Source organism: Equus quagga, chromosome 3, assembly GCF_021613505.1.
Source record: "Equus quagga isolate Etosha38 chromosome 3, UCLA_HA_Equagga_1.0, whole genome shotgun sequence".
Taxonomy (NCBI): Eukaryota; Metazoa; Chordata; class Mammalia; order Perissodactyla; family Equidae; genus Equus; species Equus quagga.
Genome location: NC_060269.1, coordinates 102,621,569 through 102,646,297, shown reverse-complemented (window position 1 = coordinate 102,646,297; position 24,729 = coordinate 102,621,569). Strand labels below are relative to the sequence as shown.

The window sequence follows — 24,729 nt, the reverse complement described above, 5'->3', positions numbered from 1 at the left end:
CCCCCCCCCCCCCCCCCCCCCCCCCCCCCCCCAATACATGGTTGTATATCTTAGTTGCAGGTCCTTCTAGTTGTGGGATGTGGGACATCACCTCAACGTGGCCTGACGAGCGGTGCCTTGTCAGCGCCCAGAATCCGAACCCTGGGCCGCCTTAGCGGAGCTCGAGAACTTAACCACTGGGTCACGGAGCCGGCCCCACTAACCTAAAATCTTTGATCACTAACTGCAACAACTCAAAATTCAGGCTCTCTAGTTGAGATTCAGTCCTTCCCATATGGTCAAAACATGCTGCTTCAGGCTCTGGAGACCTATGAACTAAAAAGAGAAGTAAATGATCTACAGTCAAACACATATCTAATTACAATGGTGGAGTAGGGATGACCACAATGAACACTTCCATTTGGAAAGAGAATAAGAAACACAGAAGTCACTGGTTTGAACCAGTTTCGAAGTCACAGTGGACAGATGCTGTCCTAGGAGTGGGGGAAATCCTTGCTTGGGCTCAGATTATGTTCTCTGAGGAGAACTCCATTATCCAATGTTCTCACCCTTTGGGAGGTTCCTTCTTGTCCATTATTCTCCTTGACTACGTCTAGAGTCGAGTTAGGAAGCATGCCCTTTTTAGGGACTGTATAGATTTAAAAGCCTGCCTCCTCCTCCAAGTTTGGGGATCTGCAGGTTGTTTTAAATCCTAATATCCCAAAGATTTTTTACTGCACTTTCATAGTTTTGTTGACAAAATCATTTCTTTAAAAATTTAATTATTCTTTGATCTGTTTCAAATCAATTCCATGTGCCAGTAACCACACCAATAGTTTTGTCCTAGACAGGATTCTCCAGTCTGATTTGTGTTGCTTCTTCACCCTATGATTCCCTTTTTATTTGATGGCAGCTGCCTTGAGTCTACCTTGAGCAAATGAAAGACATAGTCTAAGCTTTGCCATAATCTCTTTATCCAACCATCAAGTTGTACTTAACTTTTTTCATTCATAGCTTTTAGCAAGCCTATCTTTTACTGTTTAGGGCTTAGACATCAGGACTTTTCAGCTTACAAGGCCCTGAATTTCTGTTCTCTCTCTTTCTTATCATTTCTATTTATTAATTGGCCAATTTTCTTCTGAGATCATCTCTTTTTTTAACTAAATGATCATCACTCTGAGTGTTATAATAAACTTCTTTTTCTCAAATGGTAATGTCTATGCTTCCTCATCCTAACAAACAAACACACACACTCTTCTTGTTAAACTTTTTGAAGCACTTTAAAGAGCAGCCAAAGACAGTCTTTAGATTCCCTGAGATGCAAAGTTGGCATTTTCCCTCATAAGAAACATTTGTTATACCATTATTAAGAAGCAATCAGTCATGTTAAAACACACAGGGAAGTATAATACTCTCTGAATATTCACATTCAACAGTTAAGAAAACATTATTTCTTCCATTTCCTCTAATAGGCTGTGCTGCGTACTCCTTTGCCCTCTTTCTCTTTTCTGATTGTTCAAAGGAAGCAAGACAATAAAGATAGAAAGCACAGACAAATAATTTTGAGAGCCACTGAGCTCCAAAGATAATCCTCCTTTGAAGTCATTAGTGACAATTAAAGAAAGATAAAATGATAGCTTCAATTGAAGTCATTTCTAATGATAACACATTAAAATCTATGAATGCATTTTAAGCCTCACATTTTACCAATTAACAAGATAACTGCAAACGAAATTCCACTATGAAAAATTTACCCTATTTGTCACCTGAAAAGGTGAGGTTTTTGGTGAACACTGTACATCATTTTGTTTTTAAATATATTTTCTACATTTATGTTTAGTAATATAAATAGATGCACCTATTAGTGCTTTATAGCTTATCCCATTATTATCATTTGCCAAATCAAAACCAGAATTAAAATACAACTACTGGTGATGTTTGTTATCTTCCTCTAACCCTAAAATGGATCTAAGGGCAGGGGATCATCAGAAGCCTGAGAATTCAATGTGTTCATCCTCAGCTAGCACTGATCTTTGTATTCTCTCTAAAATTACCCTAGTCCCCATACTCCAGATTCTACTACGTACTATTATTTTTAGACTATCAAGTGCACAAGATTGAACTAATCATTCTCTTCATTTCATTGCACATTATCAGCATCTGTGCAATGTCTCTTTCTTTTTACTTTCCTACTTTTATTTTAGTATTTTTTCCATTCATCCACCATCCTCATCTCTCTCCCACTCTTATGTACTTAATATATGCCTTCCAGTCTGTCATTTCTATGTTTATTTAGATCCATGTGTATCCTTAAAAATAAAAGTAGTGTTGTTTTCTTGGTGTGCACATTTAATCTCCTTGAAAGGTATTCTTTTATAAATCTCACATTGTTTCTTTTTTTCCCACTGGCCATGATATTTAAAGATCCACCTAGCTATATATTAGTCTAGAACATTAATTCTGAATGCTGCATCTAACTTCATTATATGTCTATCTCTCATTTTACTTCCCATTCCTCTCCTGATGGACATCTAGTCTTCCTACATTCTTATTACCACAAACAGTGCTATAAAAATATTCTTAGTGACATGTGCAAGAGATCCAGGATGTAGTTGCTACAACATGTAGAGAGTGTAAGTATATTTAATTTCCAAGTGCTTGCAGGTTGCTCTCTGGATTGGTTGCACCATTTTACTTTCCCTTAAGACATAAAGAAGATTTATTTCCCAACATCCTCACTGCTACTTGATATTATCGGACTTTCTAATTGTTGTTTTAATTTGCATTTTTCTGACTACTAATAAGAGTAAATAACTCTTCCTTTGCTTCTTAGCCATTTGGTTTTCCCTATTTGGCATTTTCTGTTCCAACAGTAGAATGCAAACTTTGTGGGTGCTCTTATTTATTTACATCTTCTTTTCTTTTCTGATTAGTTTTATCGGAAAATTTTCTAGTTGATCTTTTAAAAGAGAAACCAGCTTTGGATTTTCATAGCAATGCCTAGCACATAGATGTTCAATAACTATTGAATGAATGATGAATAAATGAATAAATGACAAAGGAATGTCTTTTGCTGTGTAACAAACAACTCAATGACCTAACAACAAACATTACTTCTCACTCATGGATGTGTGGACTGGTCTGCAGAAAGTTGTGGCTCTGTTGAGATCCACTGGGCTTGGCTCCAGCATTCAGCTTGGTTGAGGTCTGTGATGAGGCGAAACTATCCTTTAGATTAAAAAAAAACCTTTGGTTAATAGGTTCCAAGTTTTAAATTGCTTTTCTCTAAAATATAGGAGAGAAAATGGTACAGAATATTTACAACCCAGTAAGCCTAGTGAAAACCCTTGCAAGCTGACTTGTTAGGAAAATATCTTGAGTAAGATCATATTTGATTTTCTCACTTCTTTATTATAACTTAATATCCCCTACTTATATTTTCTGACTTTCAATGTATAGAAGATAAGTCTCTCTGATATGGCAAACTATTTTACTACAGAGACTGTCTTAATCTCTCAAGAATATAACACCTACCCAAGCTTTGTTTTAAAAAACAAGTAAAGTGTGTTTCAGAAATTTGCATGAAAGTCATCAAACATGGAAGCATGTTGCTCTTCTGCCGGTATACATGACCATAACAGCTGTCAAAAATTTGAACAATTTCATATCTTTGGTAAATAGAAACTATCCTGAGCTCCTCCCTCATGCCACCCCACTGCCCCAGCCAACTCCAAATGTATTCATAATCCCAAGGTGAAGGCTCCCACCTCCTTGAAACTGCTCCAGCACTTTGGCTGGTAGCTGCTCTGATTAGTCAGTGCCCTATGTTGTACTGGATGTTATATATTTCAAATATCACTTCTGATTGTAGGAAATAATGCATATTCACATGGATGACTTGGTTTATAAGTAAATTCATGGGAGGTTTTATTTGCCTTTGTTCCTCCAATAACTCCACACATACAGTAGTCTCCCTTTATGTGTGGTTTCTCTCTCCAAGGTTTCAGTTACCCACGAACACTACAGCCTGAAAATATTAAATGCGGGGCCAGCCTGGTAGCACAGGGGTTAAGTTCACATGTTTCACTTTGGTGGCCCGGGGCTCGCTGGTTCAGATCCTGGGTGCAGACCTACACACCTCTTATCAAGCCATGTTGTGACAGGCATCCCAAATATAAAATAGAGGAAGATGGGCACAGATGTTAGCTCAAGGCCATTCCTCCTCAGCAAAAAGAGGAGGATTGGTGGCAGATGTTAGGTCAGGGCTCATCTTACTGAAAAAAAAATATTAAATGGAAAATTCAAGAAATAAACAATTCACAAGTTTTAAATTGCATACCATCCTGAGCAGCATGATGCAATCTTGCACCATCCTGCCCTATTCCACTGGAATGTGAATCACCCCTTTGTCCAGTGTATCCACACTGTATATGCTCCCCACTTCTTAGTCACTTAGTAGCTGCTTGGGTTATCAGATCGACTGTCTTGGTACTGTAGTGCTTATGTTCCAGTAACCCTTATTTTACTTAATAACCCCAAAGCCCAAGAACAATGATGCTGGAATCTGGATATGCCAACAAAAAGCCATAAAATGCTTCCTTTCATTGAAATGGTTCTCAACTTAATAAGGAAAGACCAAAAATCATACACTGAGGTTGCTAAGATCTACAGTAACTATTACTGCAGCATATTGTCATAATTGTTCTATTTTATTATTAGTTATTGTTGTCATTTTCTTACTTGCCTAAGTTGTAAATTAAACTTTATCATAGGTATGTACATATAGGAAAAAACTTAGTATATATAGGGTTCAGTACTATCCGTGGCTTCAAGCACCCATTAGGGGCCTTGGAACGTATTCCTCATGGATAAGGGAGGACTACTATATACATATGACATGTGTGACACATATATATACTCTATGAAATCTCTAGGGTAAAGAAAGCTGTCCAATCTTGTCTCTCTCTGAAGCTGTTGGTATTAAAGATGCCTCTGGCAGTTTCTGATCTGAACACAATGCAAAGCTTTGCTTCTTCCACGCTTTTCATATCATCTAGTAACCTCCTGGATTCATTCCTTTTCTTGCTCAAACACTTCCTCCCATGGTGTTTTCAAATAGGATCTTCGTGTGTCAGCCTTCGGAGGCCTTGTGTACCTTACAATAACTTATTTCTGCTTTACATATAATTAATTGGATAAAAAATTCTAGCTTCAAATTTCTTTTATTTCAACACTTTCTCTATGCTGTTTCTAGCTATATACTAATCTCCATCCTTAATCTTGTAAAACTCTGTCACTATGTCTTAACTTTCCTCTCAGTTTTTTAGTACCACTTTGTCTCTTCCTAATGCCTTCTGGAAATTGTCATTGATCTGATCTTTCAGCTTACTAATTTGTTTTTCAAGCGTATTCATTCTGAAACACAGTATCTACAAAAGAATAGCAATGTGTATCTGATACTATATTAAGTGCACTATTTTATCTAGTAGATTTTTCATATTCAATATCACCAATAGGTCCTTCATAACTGATTTTTCCTGATTCATCTTTCCAATGCCCTCCTTTAGTTCTCTAAAGTTATATATTATGCTTTTTAAAAGTTCTTGTTTAGAGGCTGTCCCCGTGGCCAAGTGGTTAAGTTTGTGTGCTCTGCTTCTGTGGCCCAGGGTTTCACCAGTTCAGCTCCTGGACGCTGACATGGCACTGCTCCTCAAGCCATGCTGAGGTGGCATCCCACACAGCACAACCAGAAGGACCCACAACTAGAATATACAACTCTGTATTGGGGGGCTTTGGGGAGAAGAAGAAGAAGGAAAAGAAAAAGAAGAAGCAGCAGGAGGAGAAGGAGGAGGAGGATGAGGAGGAGAAGAAGGAGAAGAAGAAAACATATTGACAACAGATGTTAGCTCAGGTGCGAATCTTAAAAAAAAAATTCTTGTTTGATCTGATCCATTTATTTGGCTTCCTCTTTTAAAGATTTCTCAGTTTGCTTATTTTTTTTCCACAGTACTTGCGTTCTTCCTACTTTGTTATTTTTTTCCTGTGTTCCTTAGGCTCTGGAGCAATATCCAAATGATTTAATAACCAGACAGCATGGACACCAACTAATCCTATTAGAATGTTGAACATATCAGAACACATGGAAAATAGATGTCCACTGTAACTACCTGATAGAGGCTCAATGCTGAATGTCAGCCTAACTGGCGACTATCAGCTACCTTTTCTAGTTATACTTATCATCATATCCTGATTAATACCCTCAGGTTGTGAGGTTTTTGTACCAAAACACTCCCGCTCGATGACCCAGTTTTGATGTTGATTTGCTCTAAACTGGTTGACAACATTTTTTAAAATCTTCTTGCAACAATCAAAATATAGTTCATCATTTTTTTTAAAAGATTTTATTTTTTTCCTTTTTCTCCTCAAAGCCCCCCAGTACATAGTTGTATATTCTTCATTGTGGGTCCTTCTAGTTGTGGCATGTGGGATGCTGCCTCAGCGTGGTTTGATGAGCAGTGCCATGTCCGCGCCCAGGATTTGAACTAACGAAACACTGGGCCACCTGCAGCGGAGCACACGAACTTAACCACTCGGCCACGTGGCCAGCCCCTAATTCATCATTTTTTAAGAACAATAAGATTTTTAAGATCATAAAATGTTGAACATGTTAAGAAAAAAACGCTTTCAAAATAAGGCCTGTAATCATGAATATTCTATTTATCATCCAGCAAGGCTATTCTTTTCATTTCCAAATTAGATAAACTGACACGATATCAAATTACAATCATGCATTACATTACATAGAGTTTTTATTTATATCAAAATTCAACAAAACTGTGATGAGGTTTATTTGATTCTATAATATTTACTGTTCTCTTTTTAAATATATGGTTCTAACACTCAAGTGTCAGAATATTTCTTCTTAGGGACTTGCTTTCAATTAGCCTATCTTGCCACTAGATGGAGAGTGATGACAGTTTATGGTCTTGTGGCAAACAGCCTTTAAAGATAGCTGTTTAAGTACAGTATATGTGTACGAGGTTTTGTCTTACTCTGCTGAAAACATTCTAGTTTCAGAGGCGAATTTAGAACAAGTTCTTTCCCCTCTAAATCACTGAATATGAATAGAATAAGCCTTCTCTTTAATGCCTTCTCTAAATCTTTTTATACTTATTTGGGAAGGAAAGGGAGGCTCTTTAGCCCCAGGAATAGTAATTATAGTAAATAAATAAACAAATCTCCTAACATTTCAGCCTGGATGCTGTTCATGCAGCCTGCTAGAAGAAAAAGGTGTGGGAACTGTTGTTCTGACAGCCCTAGGGTTCTCTGGGAATTCATCCTGCCTCATTAAATCAGGGAAAGATAGTGACTCCATCTGCAGATTCTAGCAGATGGAATGACAACTGTATGTTTGGACCTTTCAGAACTCCCTGAGTCATAGAGCTTTTCCTTACAGAGCTTCTTTCTTCACACTCTTGCTGTGAGCGGTAAGACATTCAGAGCCTGGGCCCATGCACAAACAATCCACAGACCTCATAAAATCATACTAATAGATATTGAGACACTTACAGTTCAAGTCTAGCATTTGCAACTAAATGGAATTGGCTGCATCATAATCAAGTTACCTAATCTTACTTTTAAGTTAAGGCTTACAGGCTCAATTTAATTTGGAGATTGTAAGAGAAGAAAATTTCCTTGGTATTTATTTGAAAGACCTAATGATGATTGTCTACCTACCAATACAGGGCTATATAAAGGGTCACTAGATCTTAAAGCTGTTTATTTAATTAGCAACAGTTATACATGGATGAACAAAACAAATGTTAAGTTTCCCATCATTTGAGATAATATATAAACTCATTGCTGAGAAATACTAGGGAAATGGGTAAAGACTTGATTGTAATTTACGTATGGTGAGAACTAAACTGTTCAAGCTCACTAGCAAAAGAAATTCTAAATTTTTAAATGATGTGTCATTTTCCTTTTTAAAAGTACAAACAAATGCACTAATCCTGATTGACAATATGCAACAAGGATGACTGGAAATAATATAAACTAGTATAAGTTTTCAAGAAGGCAATTTTGCAATAATTTTTAAAAACTTGAAAAGTATTCATATTCTTTGACTCAAGCGATTGTACTTCTAGGAATTTATTTTATTTATTTATCCTGGAGAAAAATATGTAACAAACTAAAAATCTAAAATTCAAGGAATGGTTAACTAAATTATAATATAATGCTCTAATTCCATTCCAGTCTACTTTCTAATAGTCCTTCTGGGCCTTTGAGGTTGGAAAGTAAAAACTACATTTCCCAGACGCCCTCACTGTTAGCGGGTTTGGGTTCCACCAGTCAGAGACACGGGATCCATGAACACGGCACAAGCAGCGGACGTGTTTGGTGTTGCGAACCAAGGCGGAGCCTGCGTTGTCCTGCCCGCCGCTGCTTCGAGGTTTAGTTTTAAATGATTCTTTCTAGCTTCATTTCACAAGCCTACTGAGTCATCACATTTTCATTTGAAAACACGTTTGTAAATCTGAGAACACACCAATATGTTCTGTGTATGTTTGTGGTCACCTTTGAGATAAAGAATATGCAATGGGCATCAAAGGTAAGGTCAGTCATTCAGAAGAAGAAGTAAAAGACAGTTTCTGAAAATGCCCTTTTAAGGGAAATCGCTGTACCTTCCTCTCAAGTTTGCTGCAAACCTAAAACTGCTCTAAAAAAATTGTCTTAAAAAAATATCTTTAAGAGACTTTTTACTTGGGTAAATTTGGATTTAAATTGTGCCAGACTTTCTGAAACAGCTTCTAAACCAAATTTCCAGGAACATTTTAGGAATTTTGTGAACTAAGTGAAACACAGATGTGCAGCCACTGCTTTTGTGCATGTGTGACTATGCATGCCTCTGAAGGACCCCAGCACAAGCTGTGCTCCTATAAATGAATGCTTCCATCCAAGCTGACTCACTCAACCAGAACAACCAGTTCACAGGCCAGTGCAAGTAGAGAAAGGTGTAATAAAAAGAGGGAAAGAATGAAAGAGATTTAAAAGCCGAGTAGTTAAATCTACACATAGTTAATCACTACATTTATTTTTCAAGAGCTATCTATCCTTTTGGAAAAAGAAAAACAAGGCAGAAAGCAGAGTGAAGTTTGAAATTAATATGTGCAGGATTTCTGTAGGGTATCTAGTCTATCCTCCTTAATTCCATCTCAAGCCTTGATTTCCTCCCCCCCGTCTCCTCAGTTTTTTTCCCACAAATATTTATTGAACATCTACTACATGGCAGGCACCGCCTGAGAAATTGGTTTTCATGCCAAAATAAGGAGTTTGAATTTGATCCTCTTGATCTGGAGTTCTCGAACTATACTGTGCATAAGATTCTTAAGGAAAATTTGTTGAAAATACAGATTCCCAGAGATCAGATTCAGGGGTTTTTTATTGGTCTGGGAATCTGCCATTTTAACCAGCATCTCAAATGATTGGAGGGAGTAAATAACATGATTGGATTTACATTTTAAAATAATAACTCTTTCAACCTCTGTGCATCTAGTAATTTGGTTTATGGGCAGCCTGGTGCTGCAAATTTTTCTCTCTTCTTAAGAACTCTGGAATCAGGCTCTGTTCTAATCCAGACTCTGTCATTTAGGAGCTATTGGTGAAAATAACCTCTTTCTACTCTTTATCCTAATCCATAAGGGTATGTGGGAATCAGAATACCTACTTTAGAGAATTACTGTGCAGGTTTTAGCAAGTAAAGCATGGCACATAGCAGTAAGTGCTCAAAAAATGGAAGTTATTATTATTGGTGGTGGTGTTGGTAGTAGTTTTACCATGGCTTCATTTTTCAGAGGGAAGAGGAGTGGGACATAAAGTTTTGTCCAAAATAAGTGGTCAGGCTCTTAGGGCATGACTAGATAGATGATTGCTTCAAAAGAGAGAAGGGTTTTGACTGCTTGTATTATCTAGCAGTAAGGCAGAGATCATTGTGTTAGTAGTAATCATTTTATTTCACACTCTTCGTGCTTTTACTTTTGAAATACCTGGGTAGAGTGTTCTGCCATTATTGTTGGTCTGAAATTTTCTTCTCATTGCGTATTTTAAAAGAACTAAAATTATCTGTTCTTGACAAGCATCTAAAAGATGTCATTAACAGAGAGAGGGAATATAGAAGAAGAATCAGGATTGTAAGGAAGATTAGTAGTTCAATTTGGGTCAATTTCTTCACCACTTATAGGTAGAGCCTTACACTCTTAAATGCTAAAATTTAATTGCATACATCATCTCATTGACTCTTCATAATAACTGATGCGGAGTCGGTGAGCCGAGGAGTTGAAAAAAAGATTTCTTAGACTCTCAAGATCTGGCAGTAATGCTCTTTTATTTAGAGAATAGTGTGGAATAGCATGGGGACAGGACCCATGGACAGTCAGAGCTGCTGCCGCCGCCGCTTCTGCTGCCCCCACTAGCATGGGGACAGGACCCATGGGCAGGCAGAGCCACTGCTGCTGCCCCAAGTTGAGGGTTAGGGCTAATTTTATAAGGCATAGATATGTGAGTCATCTCTTTACAAGACAAAGCAAAGAACATGAAAAAAAGTTAAAATGGTATCAGTGCAGGTGGGGTCTGCTCATTGGGTGATCTCATGACTTTTAGACAAGAATCAAATCAGATTAAGTAAAGGTTAGAAAGGTTAGAAGCCTCCACCCTAAATCAGTTACACGAGATTGCCAGACAGCAACCAACTTAAGTTCTTGCCTTTCCCATTAAGAGTTTCTAGGGACAAGGTCATCTCCCTTCTTCTTCCTGGTACAGAGAGGGAGGCACCTTTTACAGATAGAGATTTACCTTACAAATGTAAATGTGTCCCAACAAGGGCAAGTTCCATTCCCCAGAGCCTCCCTCCCTGTCCCTGTTATCAAAAGCAATCAGCCCCAAACAGTCCCGATGCCAAAGAGACATATCCTGGGGTGGCCAATTTCAGGTTGCCACAAGGTCATACCCCCCTTCCTTCACAAATGCAAATATCTCTCCAAGGGCAAGCAAATTCCAGTCCTCAGAGCCTGCTTCTCATCTGCAGTTTTTAAAAATTAACCAGCCTAAAATCCTCATCAATAACCATATGAGGAAGATATTAATATAATCTCCATTTTTAAAGATGAAGAAGTTGAAATTTAAGTTAACACATTTGGCCAAAGGAAAGTATGTGGAAGATCTCAAAACTAGAACCCAGAACTAATGGATCTTAAACCCCGTATTAATCTGCGTACCACACTGTTCTCAGCTTCTCTGCTGTTCATGGGTCTGAAGTGGGTGTGGCACCCTGGGAAGACTAAGTAGGGCAACAAAGGTGACTCACAAAATTAGCTCTTAAGTCTGTTCAATTCTAGAATTAAATACTTTTCTAAAGTCCGGAAGAAAAAAATAAAACATTTTCAGAAACTGTCTTGTAGTTCTTCCTCCGAATGGCTGATCTTTGATCCACATTGCATATTCTTTATCCCAAATGTGTCTATAACAAATGCAGAACCTATTGGTGTGTTCTTAGGCTTACAAAAGTGTTTTCAAATGAAAATGTGATGACTCAATAGGCTTGTGAAATGAAGGTAAAAAAATCATTTAAAACTAAAAATGACTCTGCTGCTTCTATCTGGTATTAACAAAATAAACTGAGACATATTAAAAATTTTAAGAGTTTGTTTGAGCAAAAATCCATTTGATCTGGGTGGCGACAAACCGGAAGTGGTTAGGAGCCTTCCTCAAAGAAGAGCTAGAGGAAAGCAAAGCATATGTAGAAGCAAAGCAAGGCAATTATGTGATTGCCTATAGCCTAATGCTCAGTTGGCTGTTTGAGATTGGTTGTCCTCATGTTTCTCTTTGGTAAACTTGAGGCATTCGCAGGCTTAGATTTTGGTTTGCTTATGTAGGTCGACATGGCATTAGAGCCATCTCAGTCTGATGGTCTCCTTGTTTAATTAATTTAACAGGAGATAGGTTTTCTGCCCAAGTCAAAGGCTAAAATGCAGCCAGGGCTCAGGAAGAAATGCAGCTGAAAACTAGAATTCTGACAACCCAGAGGTGTATTTTCCCACCTCTCCTTTTCTTTTTTGTTCTCCTAGAACAGCTTTTGATGTTCTAATCAAGTTATAAAAAAGCTGAGTGTGTACACTGGTTATCGTGATTAGAATTTAACTGTTCATGTAACTTCAAAGATACCCACATACAAGTGTATTACTTATGGCAAAATTTGTTCTTCAAATGATTGACGTGACATTTTTCTAATCTTATCATCAGTGGCAGTAAATCATAAGGTTAAGTGCACAGACCCTGAATCAGAAAAGGCAGCTTCAAACTCTAGTTCTGCAATATACTAGCCATGAGCTTCTATCTAGCAATCTGTAAAATGAGGGTTCAATGAGACTACACATAAAGCACTTTTCACAGTGCTTGGAACTTAATAATTACTCAGTAAATATTGAATAACTACCTTAGGAACTTATTGTCCATGTATCTGTTTCCTTCAAATAATTTCCGTAACTCTCCACAAACATATACATCTATAAAACTCTCACCTATGTATTCTTATAGCCTTAATATAGTGGGTCTGCATTCAATTTAGATTTTGAAGTTAGAATCTCAAGTATTTACCAAAAAAATGCATTTTTCATTCAGTTTTCCTGTTGGCATTCAACAAATATTTCTTGAACTGCTATCACCTGTTTAGTACTCAGGGAGAATAAAACAATAGATAGTATAAGGATCATACATTTCTCACTTTTCAAAAGATTTAAATAATTTTTTCTCATAAACACATTATAGGAAATTATATCATTTTGGCTCTCAAATCATATGCATCCCAATTTTGGTTCAAAAAATAGGATGGTGGTTTTAAAGGTAAGTTACTGCTTACCAAGAGATGATTGTGAGTTTGGATAGATAGATAGCATTTTGGATAGCTGTGTACATATGTAGCTCTAAGAAGAGCAAGTGTCATGGTACCACAGAGGAGGCAGTGGTCACTTGAGGCAGGCCAGATGATAGCTTAAAAAATACACATGTACAAATGAATACATAGTTTTCCTTTATACAAGATATACATACTTATAAAACATTGATTAAAATTAAAGTCAATTAAAGAAAAGTAGAAAGATAACTTCATAGTTAGGAAGCGTGTTGGACTCCTTGTAGGGAGCAGTGAGGTACCCAATTCACAGCCTTTTAGGCAAGTGCTACAAAAAAATAAAGAACTGGAGGGCCAACATGTTCGCCGCCGCCGCTGGGAGCTGAGGTGCCGCCGCTGCCGGGCAGCCGGGGGGAATCCGCCCGCATCGCCCCCTTCGCTGGCCGGGCGGCCGCGGGGCCCGGAGCGCCGGAGGCCGGGGCTGGGGCGGCACCGCGCCGCGGCCACGGGGTCCCGTTAGAGCATCCCCCGGCGGCCATGCCGAGGGCCCGGAGCGGCTGGCGGAGCAGGGGGGCCGGCGGGAGGGAGGAAGTAGATCTTCCTGCGAGTGTGAGCCAACCGGCAGACCCGACTGAATGCTCGGATTGGGAAAATGAAACGGAGGAAGCAAGATGAAGGGCAGAGGGAAGGTTCCTGCATGGCTGAGGATGATGCCGTGGACATGGAGCATGAGAACAGCAACCGCTTTGAGGAGTATGAGTGGTGCGGCCAGAAGCGGATACGGGCCACCACTCTCCTGGAAGGTGGCTTCCGAGGCTCTGGCTTCGTCATGTGCAGCGGCAAAGAGAATCCGGACAGTGATGCTGACTTGGATGTGGATGGGGATGACACTCTGGAATATGGGAAACCACAATACACGGAGGCTGACGTCATGCCCTGCACAGGCGAGGAGCCTGGTGAAGCCAAGGAGAGAGGGGCACTCCGGGGCGCAGGTCTAAATGGCGGCCCTCCCAGCACACGCATCACACCTGAGTTCTCTAAATGGGCCAGTGATGAGATGCCATCTACCAGCAACGGTGAGAGCAGCAAGCAGGAGGCCATGCAGAAGACCTGCAAGAATAGCGACATCGAGAAAATCACCCAGGATTCAGCTGTGACCACGTTTGAGGCCCTGAAGGCTCGGGTCAGGGAACTTGAACGGCAGCTATCCCGTGGGGACCGTTACAAATGCCTCATCTGCATGGACTCATACTCGATGCCCCTAACGTCCATCCAGTGTTGGCATGTGCACTGCGAGGAGTGCTGGCTACAGACCCTGGGTGCCAAGAAGCTCTGCCCTCAGTGCAACACCATCACAGCGCCCGGAGACCTGCGGAGAATCTACTTGTGAGCTAGCCACCCCAGGCAGGCCTGGCCTCCAGCAGCCTGCCTGCCCCGCCTCTGTGAGGTGACCCTCCCCCTTGTACATACTTGCGCACAGGTTCCCCGTGTACATACATGCACACACACGCGCACACTGGAGCCAGAGTGGAGGCTGAGGCCCAGGCCCTGCCTGCTGGCTCCCACCAAGACTGGGGACCATACCTGTTCCGGGTTCTGTTCCCATGGTGGGGCAGGGAGGTGGGGGTGGGGGGAGTAGCAGCAAGGCTCCTGAGATCCAGCCCCCAGACTGACAGATGGACAGACAGACATACAAACACCAGACTGAAGCACATGTAATATAGACCGTGTATGTTTACAATGTTGTGTATAAATGGGACAACTCCTTGCCCTCTACCCCGTACCTTCCCCTTTGGTTGTATGATTTTCTTTTTTTTTAAGAACACCTGGAAGCAGGGCCTCCTTCAGGGCTGGCTGGGAGCTCGGCCCATCCACCTCTTGGGGTGCCTGCCTCGCCCTCTCCCATGGTGTCCCTTCCCTCTCCCATGTGCTCGGTGTTCACTGGTGTATATTTCTTCTCCCAGACATGGGGCACATGCCCCACAGGACATGATCCTCTCCTTAGTCTTAGCTCCTGGGGCTCTTTATAAGGAGTTGGGGGAGGGGGGAGGCACAGGAAATGGGAACCTAGCTGTCGCAGGGGCTGAAATCGGGGCTGAGTGAGGGTGCTCTTGGTTGCCCAGCCTTCTGCCAAGAACCTTTCCTGGGATTAGAGCTGCTGTTCCCAGGGAGAAGTGTTGTCTCCCCCGCCCCTCCCGTGGGCCCCGTGGTGTGATGCTGTGTCTGTATATTCTATACAAAGGTACTTGTCCTTTCCCTTTGTAAACTACGTTTGACATGGATTAAAGCAATATAAACAGCTAAAAATTAATAAACAAAGAACTGGAAGATAATTTAGGACACAAAAATAGCTCTGATTGTTTCACAGGTTTTACTGATGTAATTGGAACTCTAGCAAATACTTCTCAGAAGTGGGAATTTCTTATTTCCTTCTCCTGGAATTAATCCATCATTTTGGTGAATCAGCTTTGATTCATTTTTCATTTCAACTACCCTTTATGCCACTACAGCACTTTAGCCTTCTGCTCTTCACCCATTGCTTTTTTTTATTCATAGTCCCTAGCTTCTCTTTCTGTTTCTCTTCATTTCTGCCTACTTTACTATTTTTTTAAATTGAGATATAATTGACATATAACATTGTAATAGTTTTAGGTGTACATCATAATGATTTGATATATATGTATTGTGAAATGATCACCACAGTAAGTTTAGTTAACATCCATCACCACAGCTAGTTACAAATTATTTTTTCTTGTGATGAGAACTTTTAAGCTTTACTCTCTTAGTAACGTTCAAATATGCAATACAGTATTATTAACTATAGTCACCAGGCTGTGTATTATAACCTCAGGACTTATTTATCTTCAAACTGGAAGTTTGTATCTTTTGACCACCTTCCCCCATTTTGCCCACTCCTACACCTCCTGCCTTTGGCAATCACCAATCTCTTTTCTGTATTTATAAGTTCAGGGTTTTTTTTTTTTAAGATTTCACATATAAGTAATATCATACAGTATTTGTCTTTCTCTGTATGACATCCCTCTTAGCATAATGCCCTCAAGGTCCATTCATGTTTCACTAATGGCAGGATGTCCTTCTTTTTTATGGCTGAGTAATATTCATTGCACATATACATAACATGTTTCTTTATCCATTCACCCATTATTGAACACTTATGTTTTTTCCATATCTTGGCTATTATAAATAATGCTGCAATGAACATGGGGGTACAGACATCTTTTTAAGAAAGCGTTTTCATTTCCTTTGGTAAATACCCAGAAGTGGAATTGCATGATCATATGTTAGTTCTATTTTTAATTTTTTGAGGAACCTCCATACTGTTTTCCATAGTGGCTACACCAGTTTACATTCCCTCTAACAGTGCACAAGCGTTGTCTTTTCTGCATATCCACTCCAACACTTGTTATTTCTTGTTTATTTTTGCTTTTGTTGCCAAATCCAAAAAATGATTGCTAAGAGCGATGTCAAGGAGCTTACCCCCTATGTTTTCTTCCAGGAATTTTATGGTTCAGGTTATTTTCAAGTCTTTAATACACTTTAAGTTGATTTTTGTGTATGACATAAGATAGGAGTCCAGTTTTATTCTTTTGCATGTCGATATCCAGTTTTCCCAACACCATGTATTACAGAAACTACCCTTTCCCATGTTTTTTTTAGGGGTAACAAATGTTTATTCAGAAATGGATAAGTAACACATAGTCTCCTCCATCCCTTAATACCTCTTCCTCTCCTTCTGAACAAAAGAGACCCAGACGGGGAATGTAGGAGAGTGGGAGGTGGAGAGGGACACAAGGATTGGCTCACCACCTTCTCTTCCCTGTTTCCCATGATGACAGCCTGTAGAGCAGGGGAAGCAAACAGGCTCCACCCCAAAATGTATCATATAGCTGACCAGAGGACAGTGTCCAGATGGCCAGGTGGCTGCAGCTGGGCTCAGTGAAACTGTGATAACTAGAAGAAAGGGCATGGAAATAGGAGGCGAGAGGGGAGGGTAAAGCCATGTAGGCAGGATATTTACCATCTCTACTCAAAGCAGAGTCCAAGCAGTGTCTGACTGTCCCTAGTACGTGAGAAATCAGGTCCTACTGCCTTGTGGGTATTCTCTTGGGCCAAGAAGAGAAAAGTGTAAGAGGAATGTCTTCCAGCTGCTGAAAAGAACTAAGTTTGTACCCATTTAAAGGTGGGGACAGGAACAAAAGCAGCATTCTTTAAAGAATCAGAAAGTAGAGCACCATCAGGCACATTCATTGGACTTCCCAGCCCTGGGCAACCTCAGAGCTGGAGGACTAAGAAGGGTTCAAACCCTGGGTTCTCCCTGCTTGACAGATTTAACTCTGTGGAAACATGAGTTTCTGGGTTTTCTTCTTCACTAGGCTAGCCCCAAGCAGGTCATGAGAGGCTCTTAGTGCCTCAGGTCCCCTTTATATTTTAGGCTTCTGCCTTTCACAGCACTTGATAATGGTTTTGTAAAGCTCCCAGAATCCTGCTCCCCAACTCCCTCTAGCTCTGCCAGGCTGGATTCCCATTACAGTCCATACAAACCAGCAGCAGACTAAGAATGACACTGAAACAATGCTGTCCTGGTATTCAGGGGCTGCCCCTGGGTTCTACAGGCCCTATCTCCAAATACAGTCACAGTAGGAGTTCCAGCTTCGACATATAAGTTTTGGGGAAACACAATTCAGTTCATAGCACTACCCTAGGCCAGAAGGAGCAAATGAAGGGAGGGGTTACCAGAACCCAGACATGATAGCTATATAGATAATGTTGACTGCTAGGAATTGGGGCCAAGGAGAGAGGGACAAAGTCAACCTCTGGTAACCCTACATGGAGGGAGTCACAAAAATAAATAGTTCGATCCTTACTCTCTTCCTACCCTTAGATCTTCCGCTTGTGCCTCCCGTTGTCTGAACTCAACCAAAACCAAGGAAGGGAACCAATTGAGCAGTCTACACAGATCAGCTTTCTAAGGTACAGAGGAGGATGGAGAGTGTGAAAAATGAATCAGGACAGCCAGAGATAACAGCACAGCCCTGTACCAAGATGCTACCAAGAAAAAGAGAAGAGGAAAAGAGGAAAAACCCTAAAAGACTAAGCATTTGCTCAAAAGAAACTTACCTCCTCAGTAAAATAAAGATAACAATAATGCCTCATGGGGTTGTTAGACAGATTAAGTCATGCAAAACATAGGCAGCACTCAGAGCAGAGTTGGCACAGAGTCAGTATTCAGTAAATGTCAGCTATCAGTATTACTGAAAAGTAAGGAGAACAACTTTGAATTCCGGAATTCTTTAAATATCCCAAGAGTAGATAATTATTTTTTTTAAAGCTGTGCAAAATTCTGTTCTTTTTTGGAGGTAGTTATATTTTGAAAGTCTGTTTCCTATTATGAGATTTAAACTGATATAATTGCTGTTAAAGGATGCAAGACTGCCTTCTGTGGTACACGTAAAAATGAAATGAAAACTTGACCTTGACATCTTAGTGCAGAAGAAAGGGTTCAGGTACCTGGTTTCAAATCAGAAGATTAATACATTTCCAAATTTTAAAATATCCTGCAATATTTAACAATTCCTATTTTTATTGATTTTTTTAAAATTTAAAAATATATGCTGTTATAATAAATGTTTATTGAATTTCACTCATGAGTTGGTTGTGAAGTTTAAATGAGATAATATATTTTAAAAGGAAGTTTTGGGGCTGGCCTGGTGGCGTAGTGGTTAAGTTTGCATGCTCTGCTTCAGTGACCTGGGGTTCACAGTTTCAGATCCCTGGCGTGGACCTAGCACCGCTTGTCAAGCCACACTGTGGCGGCATCCCACATAAAATAGAGGAAGATTGGCACAGATGCTGGCTCAGAGCCAATCTTCCTCATAAAAGAAAACAAAAGGAAGTTCTAAGTAAATGTACTAGTCAAATGTTAGTTAAAACTACCTAATGTGCTAAACTGTGCAAGTAGGAACTCAGTGCTACACCAAGGACTCTACTGCATTTCACTCAATAGTTAGCAATGTTTACTGTGGAACGTTTAGTGTAACCCTTCCTTATGCTTGGGAAGTTCTGGGAGAGCTTCAGGCAAGTCTATTATCAGAAAGGACCCAGTCTTACCAAGAACCAAACAGAAATTCAGTTAGATTCCAGAAGGTGATGCAGAATACGTATTTAAATATTTTTAATGATTCCCATCAAATTTTCCTTAAGTCACTATAAACCTACTTTAGGTGGGTTCAGGAAGTTCCCTTCTCTTAAGCTTTCCTTTGGACTCTCTTTTCTAGACTTCTGCTCTCCTCCTCAGGGTTTTGAATCTTTTGGTCTCTTCTTCTCTGGTCAGGCCAGAGAGACCCACTTGCCCTTGAAAGGCCTTGGTCCTTGACACATGTTCTTCAGAAGGCAGCAGCTACAGTACAAACAACCCCTCTAATTTTTTTTCTACTTTTGTTTCCAGCTCTATTGCGGTATAATTGACAAAAATTGTATATTAATATTAATTGTATAAAAAATTGTATGTTAAGGCATACAATGTAATATAGATAAACATTGTGAAATGATTACCACTATCAAGTTAATACATACATACATACATACATCCCCTTACATAGTTACCTTTTTTTTTAGTGTGGTGAGAACTCTTAAGATCTACGCTCTTAGCAAATTTCAAGTATACAATACCATACTATTAACTGTAGTCACAGTATTGTACATTAGACCTCCAGAATTATTCATCTTACAACTGAAAATTTGTAGCTCTCCTGCTAATATTGTGTTCTGTTATTATGCTAAACCTCTTGAAGTGTTATTTTATAAAGAGATCTCATTCTTATAAGGCATAGATGAAGATACCAAAGGATATATTGTCAGGAACAACAAATCAGGTCCTACCACGTTAGCTTATACATTAGCCTTCAGAGGCAGGCATTAAACAGAAGAGAGGCTGTGATGTGAAGGCAAGCTAGGCTTTATGCATCTGGAGGTCCAGATAAGCATCCCACTGAACGATATAGAGTCCTATCTTGTGTTCTCCTCTCACCCACATACACTTGGTTAGGAAATTCTCTTAAGTTTGAATCAAGCTCTTCAGAATGAGCAGAAACAAAGCCCCTAGTGGAGAAGGCCAAGGCACAGAGACTACAGGAGGATCAGTTTCTTTATTGGTTTGACCAATTATTTTAAGTAAATTGCATGGTGCACTAACGAGTTCTATTTAGAAATTACACTGAAATTCTTCATATGTAATTTAAAAAATTAAATATTTTAAAGACACTGAAGACAGTAATGTAATCCCCATGTACTCACTAATGTTATCTCTTTGCCATGTGTTTCAGGTCTTTTTCATCTTTAAATAAATAAAGCACATTTGATGGAAGTTGAAGTCCTCTTTGTGTCCCTTCTCAGTTCTATTCCTTGCTCCCTTCTCAGAAATAAACACTGTTTTGAAGATAACTTCAAAATTATTCTTGTTTTCCAAAATTGTTTTGGCTAGCCAAGGTCCTTTTCATTTCCCTACAAATTTAAGTTCACCTTGTCAATTTCTATAAGAAAGCCCCCTGGGATTTGATTGGGATTGCATTGAATCTATAGATCAATTTAGGGAGAACTGACAACAAAATTGAATCATTCAATGCATGATGAGTATCTCTTTATTTATTTAGCTCTTTAATTTCTCTCAACATCATTTTATAGTTTTCAGTATTCCTATTTTGTTTTTTAGGATATTGTAAACATTTTAAATTTCATTTTCCAGTTGTTAATTGCTATATTTAGGAATACAATGTTATTAGTGGCTTAAAAACAACTTTAGGTATTTATTATCTCTCACAGTTTCAGGAGTTTCAGACCCATTCAGCCGGGCAGTTCTGGCTCATGGAGTTGAAGTCAGGTGTTGATTAAGGCTGCAGGCATAGGAAGGCTGATGATCTTGAACTTGTGTAGATTGTATATTTACCCTTTTTAGGTGCAGATCTGTGGAAAGCCCAACTTGTTTCTTAATTCTAACATGCAAGACTCAGCTTCCAAAGTTTGTTTCCCCTGTGAATCTTGCTTGGCCTTGGTTTTAGTCTTTGTTTGAGTGGGTCATGATGAGACTTTACCTTAGGCCTTTCTGGTGTCTGAGCTGGATATCTGGGGTGTTACGAGGTATTACTGAGGCCTCCCCTAGAAGGGCTCAATCTCCAAAGTTACCTGCCATCGCTCTTTCCCTAGCTTTGCTTGTCCTCTGGTATCTCTGTTCTGACATCAATCCAGTAGTAACTGAAATCTGGTAATCAATCCTTTCCTGATTCTTCTTTGCATATGTATAGCTCTGGGGTACTTTTTATTGATACCTAAATTCTGTTAATCTCAATTCACAATTCATTGCCATCAGTTTAAAAGGAGCTTCTCCCTTCAGAAGCTATATTGTATTTTTAGAATAATATTGTGATAATCTCTGAGGTCTGGAGAGAATTTTTGGCTGTATGTTTTTAGTTTACCTACTTTACTCAGGAAATCATCTGCATCCATAGCTAAGCCAAAAATCCATCTACAGTCTTTCATTACTACATTTTCGGGCTAAGTTCACCAACGACAAATGATAGAACGATCCATCTCTCCTGAAGTAAAGAAATAATAAAAATAACAGTAGCTCCAGTTTATTGAACATTTAACTGTCTTTTTTAAACCCCATTTGAACGTTATAACAACTGTTTGAAAATAATTTCTAAATTTCCATTCATAAAGACACTAAAGATTAGAGGTTAATTTCTCTAAGACTTCATGCTAGTGAGTGGCAGAGCCAGAATTTATACTGGCTCATTATGACTGCAGAGCCTGTGTTCTTCATAACTACACAATAGTTTACTTGAATAGACCAATGTTCAACAGATTTAGAGTTCAATACTTTATAACCCCTACAACCTTTCCTTTTTATTAACATAACTGAAATGAAAATCACATTTTTTAAACAGTTGTGCTCTTGTTTTCACATAACCTTATTTTTAATTTTTTTATTATTATTTTTATTTTGGTGAGGAAGATTGGCCCTGAGCTAACATCTGTTGCCAATCCTCCTCTTTTTGCTTGAGGAAGATTGTTCCTGAGCTAAGGTATGTGCCAATCTTCCTCTATTTTATATGTGAGATGCTGCCACAGCATGGCTTGATGAGCAGTGTGTAGGTCTGTGCCTGGGATCTGAACCCAGGACCTCCAGGCTGCCAAAACAGAGCTCATGAACTTAACCACTATGCCACCAGGACGGTCCTGTTACATAATCTTATTTTAATAACAAAGATTTAAATATAGGATTCCATTTACATTAAAGATTATTTTCAATTACTTCTGAGTTCTGATAGGATAAATATGGATTAGGGAAAATGACATTTTGATGTCTTCTCAGTCTTCTTGGCGAGTTTCTCTTGCTCTGCTTTTCTTTAAAATTATTAAAGAAAATTTCAAATATAAAATTTAAAAATTAGAGAGGAGAGTATGTCTATCTACGTATGCATCACCTATCTTCAACTCATGAGCCAACTTGTTACACATATAACCCCCACCCATATTCCCCTGCCCTATACCAGTTTATTTTGAAACAAATCCCAGACCCTATATCACTTCATCTGAAAACACTCTTATATGTACCATGAAATTACAAGAATTCGTTTTTTAACTTATTACAACTAAAAAAGTTAACAGCAATTCCTTCAAAATCATCAGATATTCACTCAGTGTTCAAAGTTTGCTGATACATATACGTGCATGAGTGTTTGTGTGTGTGTGTGTATGCATGTATTCAAGCCAGTATCCAAACAAGGACCATGGTATTAGTTTCACAGGGCTGTTGTAAGAAGGTACCAGAAACTAGGTGGCTTAAAACAACAGAAATGTATTGTCTCACAGTTCTAGAGGCTAGAAGTATGAAGTCAAGGTGTGGACAGGACCATACTCCTTCTGAAACCTGTAGGGGACAATCTTTCTTTGCCTCTCCTAACTTCTAGTTTTAGCTGGTAATCCTTGGTGTTCCTTGGCTGCATCACTCCAATCTGCCTCCATAGTCACATGGGTGGTATTTTCCTTGTGCACCTCTATCTCTGTCTCGGTGTCTCTTCTCTTTTCTTATAAGGACACCAGTCATACTAGATTAAGGGCCCACCCTACTTGACTATGACCTTATCTCAATTAGTTACATATGAAACTACCATATATCTGAATAAGGTTACATTCTGAGGTTCTGCAGGTTAGGTCTTCAACATATTATTTTGGGGGATACAATTCAACCTATGACATCCATGTGCGGCAACTGGTTTATATTTCTCATAAATTTATTTTAATGTATAGATTACTTACCCCAAAGTCCTTCTTCCCTCCTTCCTTGCAACTTATTTTTGAAGACACCTACTTGTTTATCCTATAGTGTTCCCTATTGTCTGGATTTTGCTAATGGTGTTTGTGTGGGATTACTTGACATATTCATCTGTGCTTTGCCTGTGCCTCAGAGCATGATTTCTCAGCATGAGCGCTATTGACATGCGGGTCGGATAGTTCTTTGTATTGGGGATGGGGAGGCTTTCCTCTGCCTTATAGGATGTTTAACAGCACCCCTGGCCTCCACCCACTACGTACTAGTAGCTTTCTCTCTGTTGTGGCAACCACAAATTTCTCCCAACATTGCCAAATGTCCCCTGGGGCAGAATCACCCCTGTTGAGAACTACTGACAAAAGTCTATGAGATCTAGGTTTAATTTTTTGGCAAGACTACTTCATAGATAGTGTTATGTCCTTCCATTGGGAGGAACATAACAGCTGATTGTCTTTTTGTTACGTTAAGTAGCAGCCATTAATAATCATTGCCTTGATCTGTTCATTTCTTTTCTTTCTTTTTTTTTCTTTTGGTGAGGAAGATTGGCCCTGAACTAACATCTGTTGCCAATATTCCTCTATTTTGTATATGGGACTCAGCCAAAGCATGGCTTGATGAGCAGTGTGTAGGTCCGCGCTGGGGATCCAAACCTGTGAACCCTGAGCCGCTGAAGTGGAGCACACAAATTTAACCACTATGCCACTGGGCCTGCTCTGTTCATTTCATTAAAGGTTGTAAAATGGTAATGTCCTAGTTCTATCATTGTTTCCCACTGGCTATGTATTAGCTGGAATACTTCTATAAAGATAAATTTCCCTTCAACTGCTTGCTTGGTAACCCTTAGATACAGTTCTAATTGGAAAGACAAGATGAACAGTGATTTCTCTTTGTTTATCAGTTTTCAGAATAATGAACTGGTTCCCTAGCATCATCCAAAGGGGACTGATGAGTTATTTTGGACTATTATGAATTTATGGATTTAAATATATTTTATATGTTTCAGTCCAATGCAGTTTTATCTTTACAGTGCTCAAAATGTCCATATTTGGTCAGTGGGAGCCACTTTAGTTAGCAACTCTAATGAGTCATTTTGAGGGGACCTTAGCATTCTTTGATTTCTGCTTTCTGGTATGACAAAATGTTCTAAGTTCATATTATATATTTGCTATCCCTATATTGATATTCTCTAAGATTCTGGGCTGAGTCTCCTTTACACCTCACTCTACGTAACCTTCCTAGGGCAACAGAATCCAATTACCATTTTTTTTTCTTTGAATCCACACACCTGATAGATATACACTTCAATCAGTAATATTGGCCAAAGGTAAAGCAACTGAGAGGGCTGGTGGAGGCCAAGTCTCACTGGAAATTGCGTGCCCTCATTAAAGGCATTAAATTCAATAAAAGCACACAAACATGGTGCTGGTTCAAAGAAAGTCTTAAAGGGTCAGCAGGCACCAGTTTGCAACCTGTACTATATGATCTGGTTCTGGCC

The 24,729-nt window shown here is 39.3% G+C and overlaps 1 protein-coding gene across 1 annotated transcript; it reads left to right on the top strand.

Moving 5' to 3' along the window:
- The first annotated feature begins 13,258 nt into the window (after nt 1–13,258).
- On the top strand, nt 13,259–14,343 carry LOC124237347 (E3 ubiquitin-protein ligase RNF220-like). Its single transcript, XM_046656893.1, is given in 2 exon segments — nt 13,259–13,480; nt 13,482–14,343. Coding segments are annotated over 2 exon segments (852 nt in total). The 5' UTR covers nt 13,259–13,420; the 3' UTR covers nt 14,274–14,343.
- Nucleotides 14,344–24,729: the final 10,386 nt, after the last annotated feature.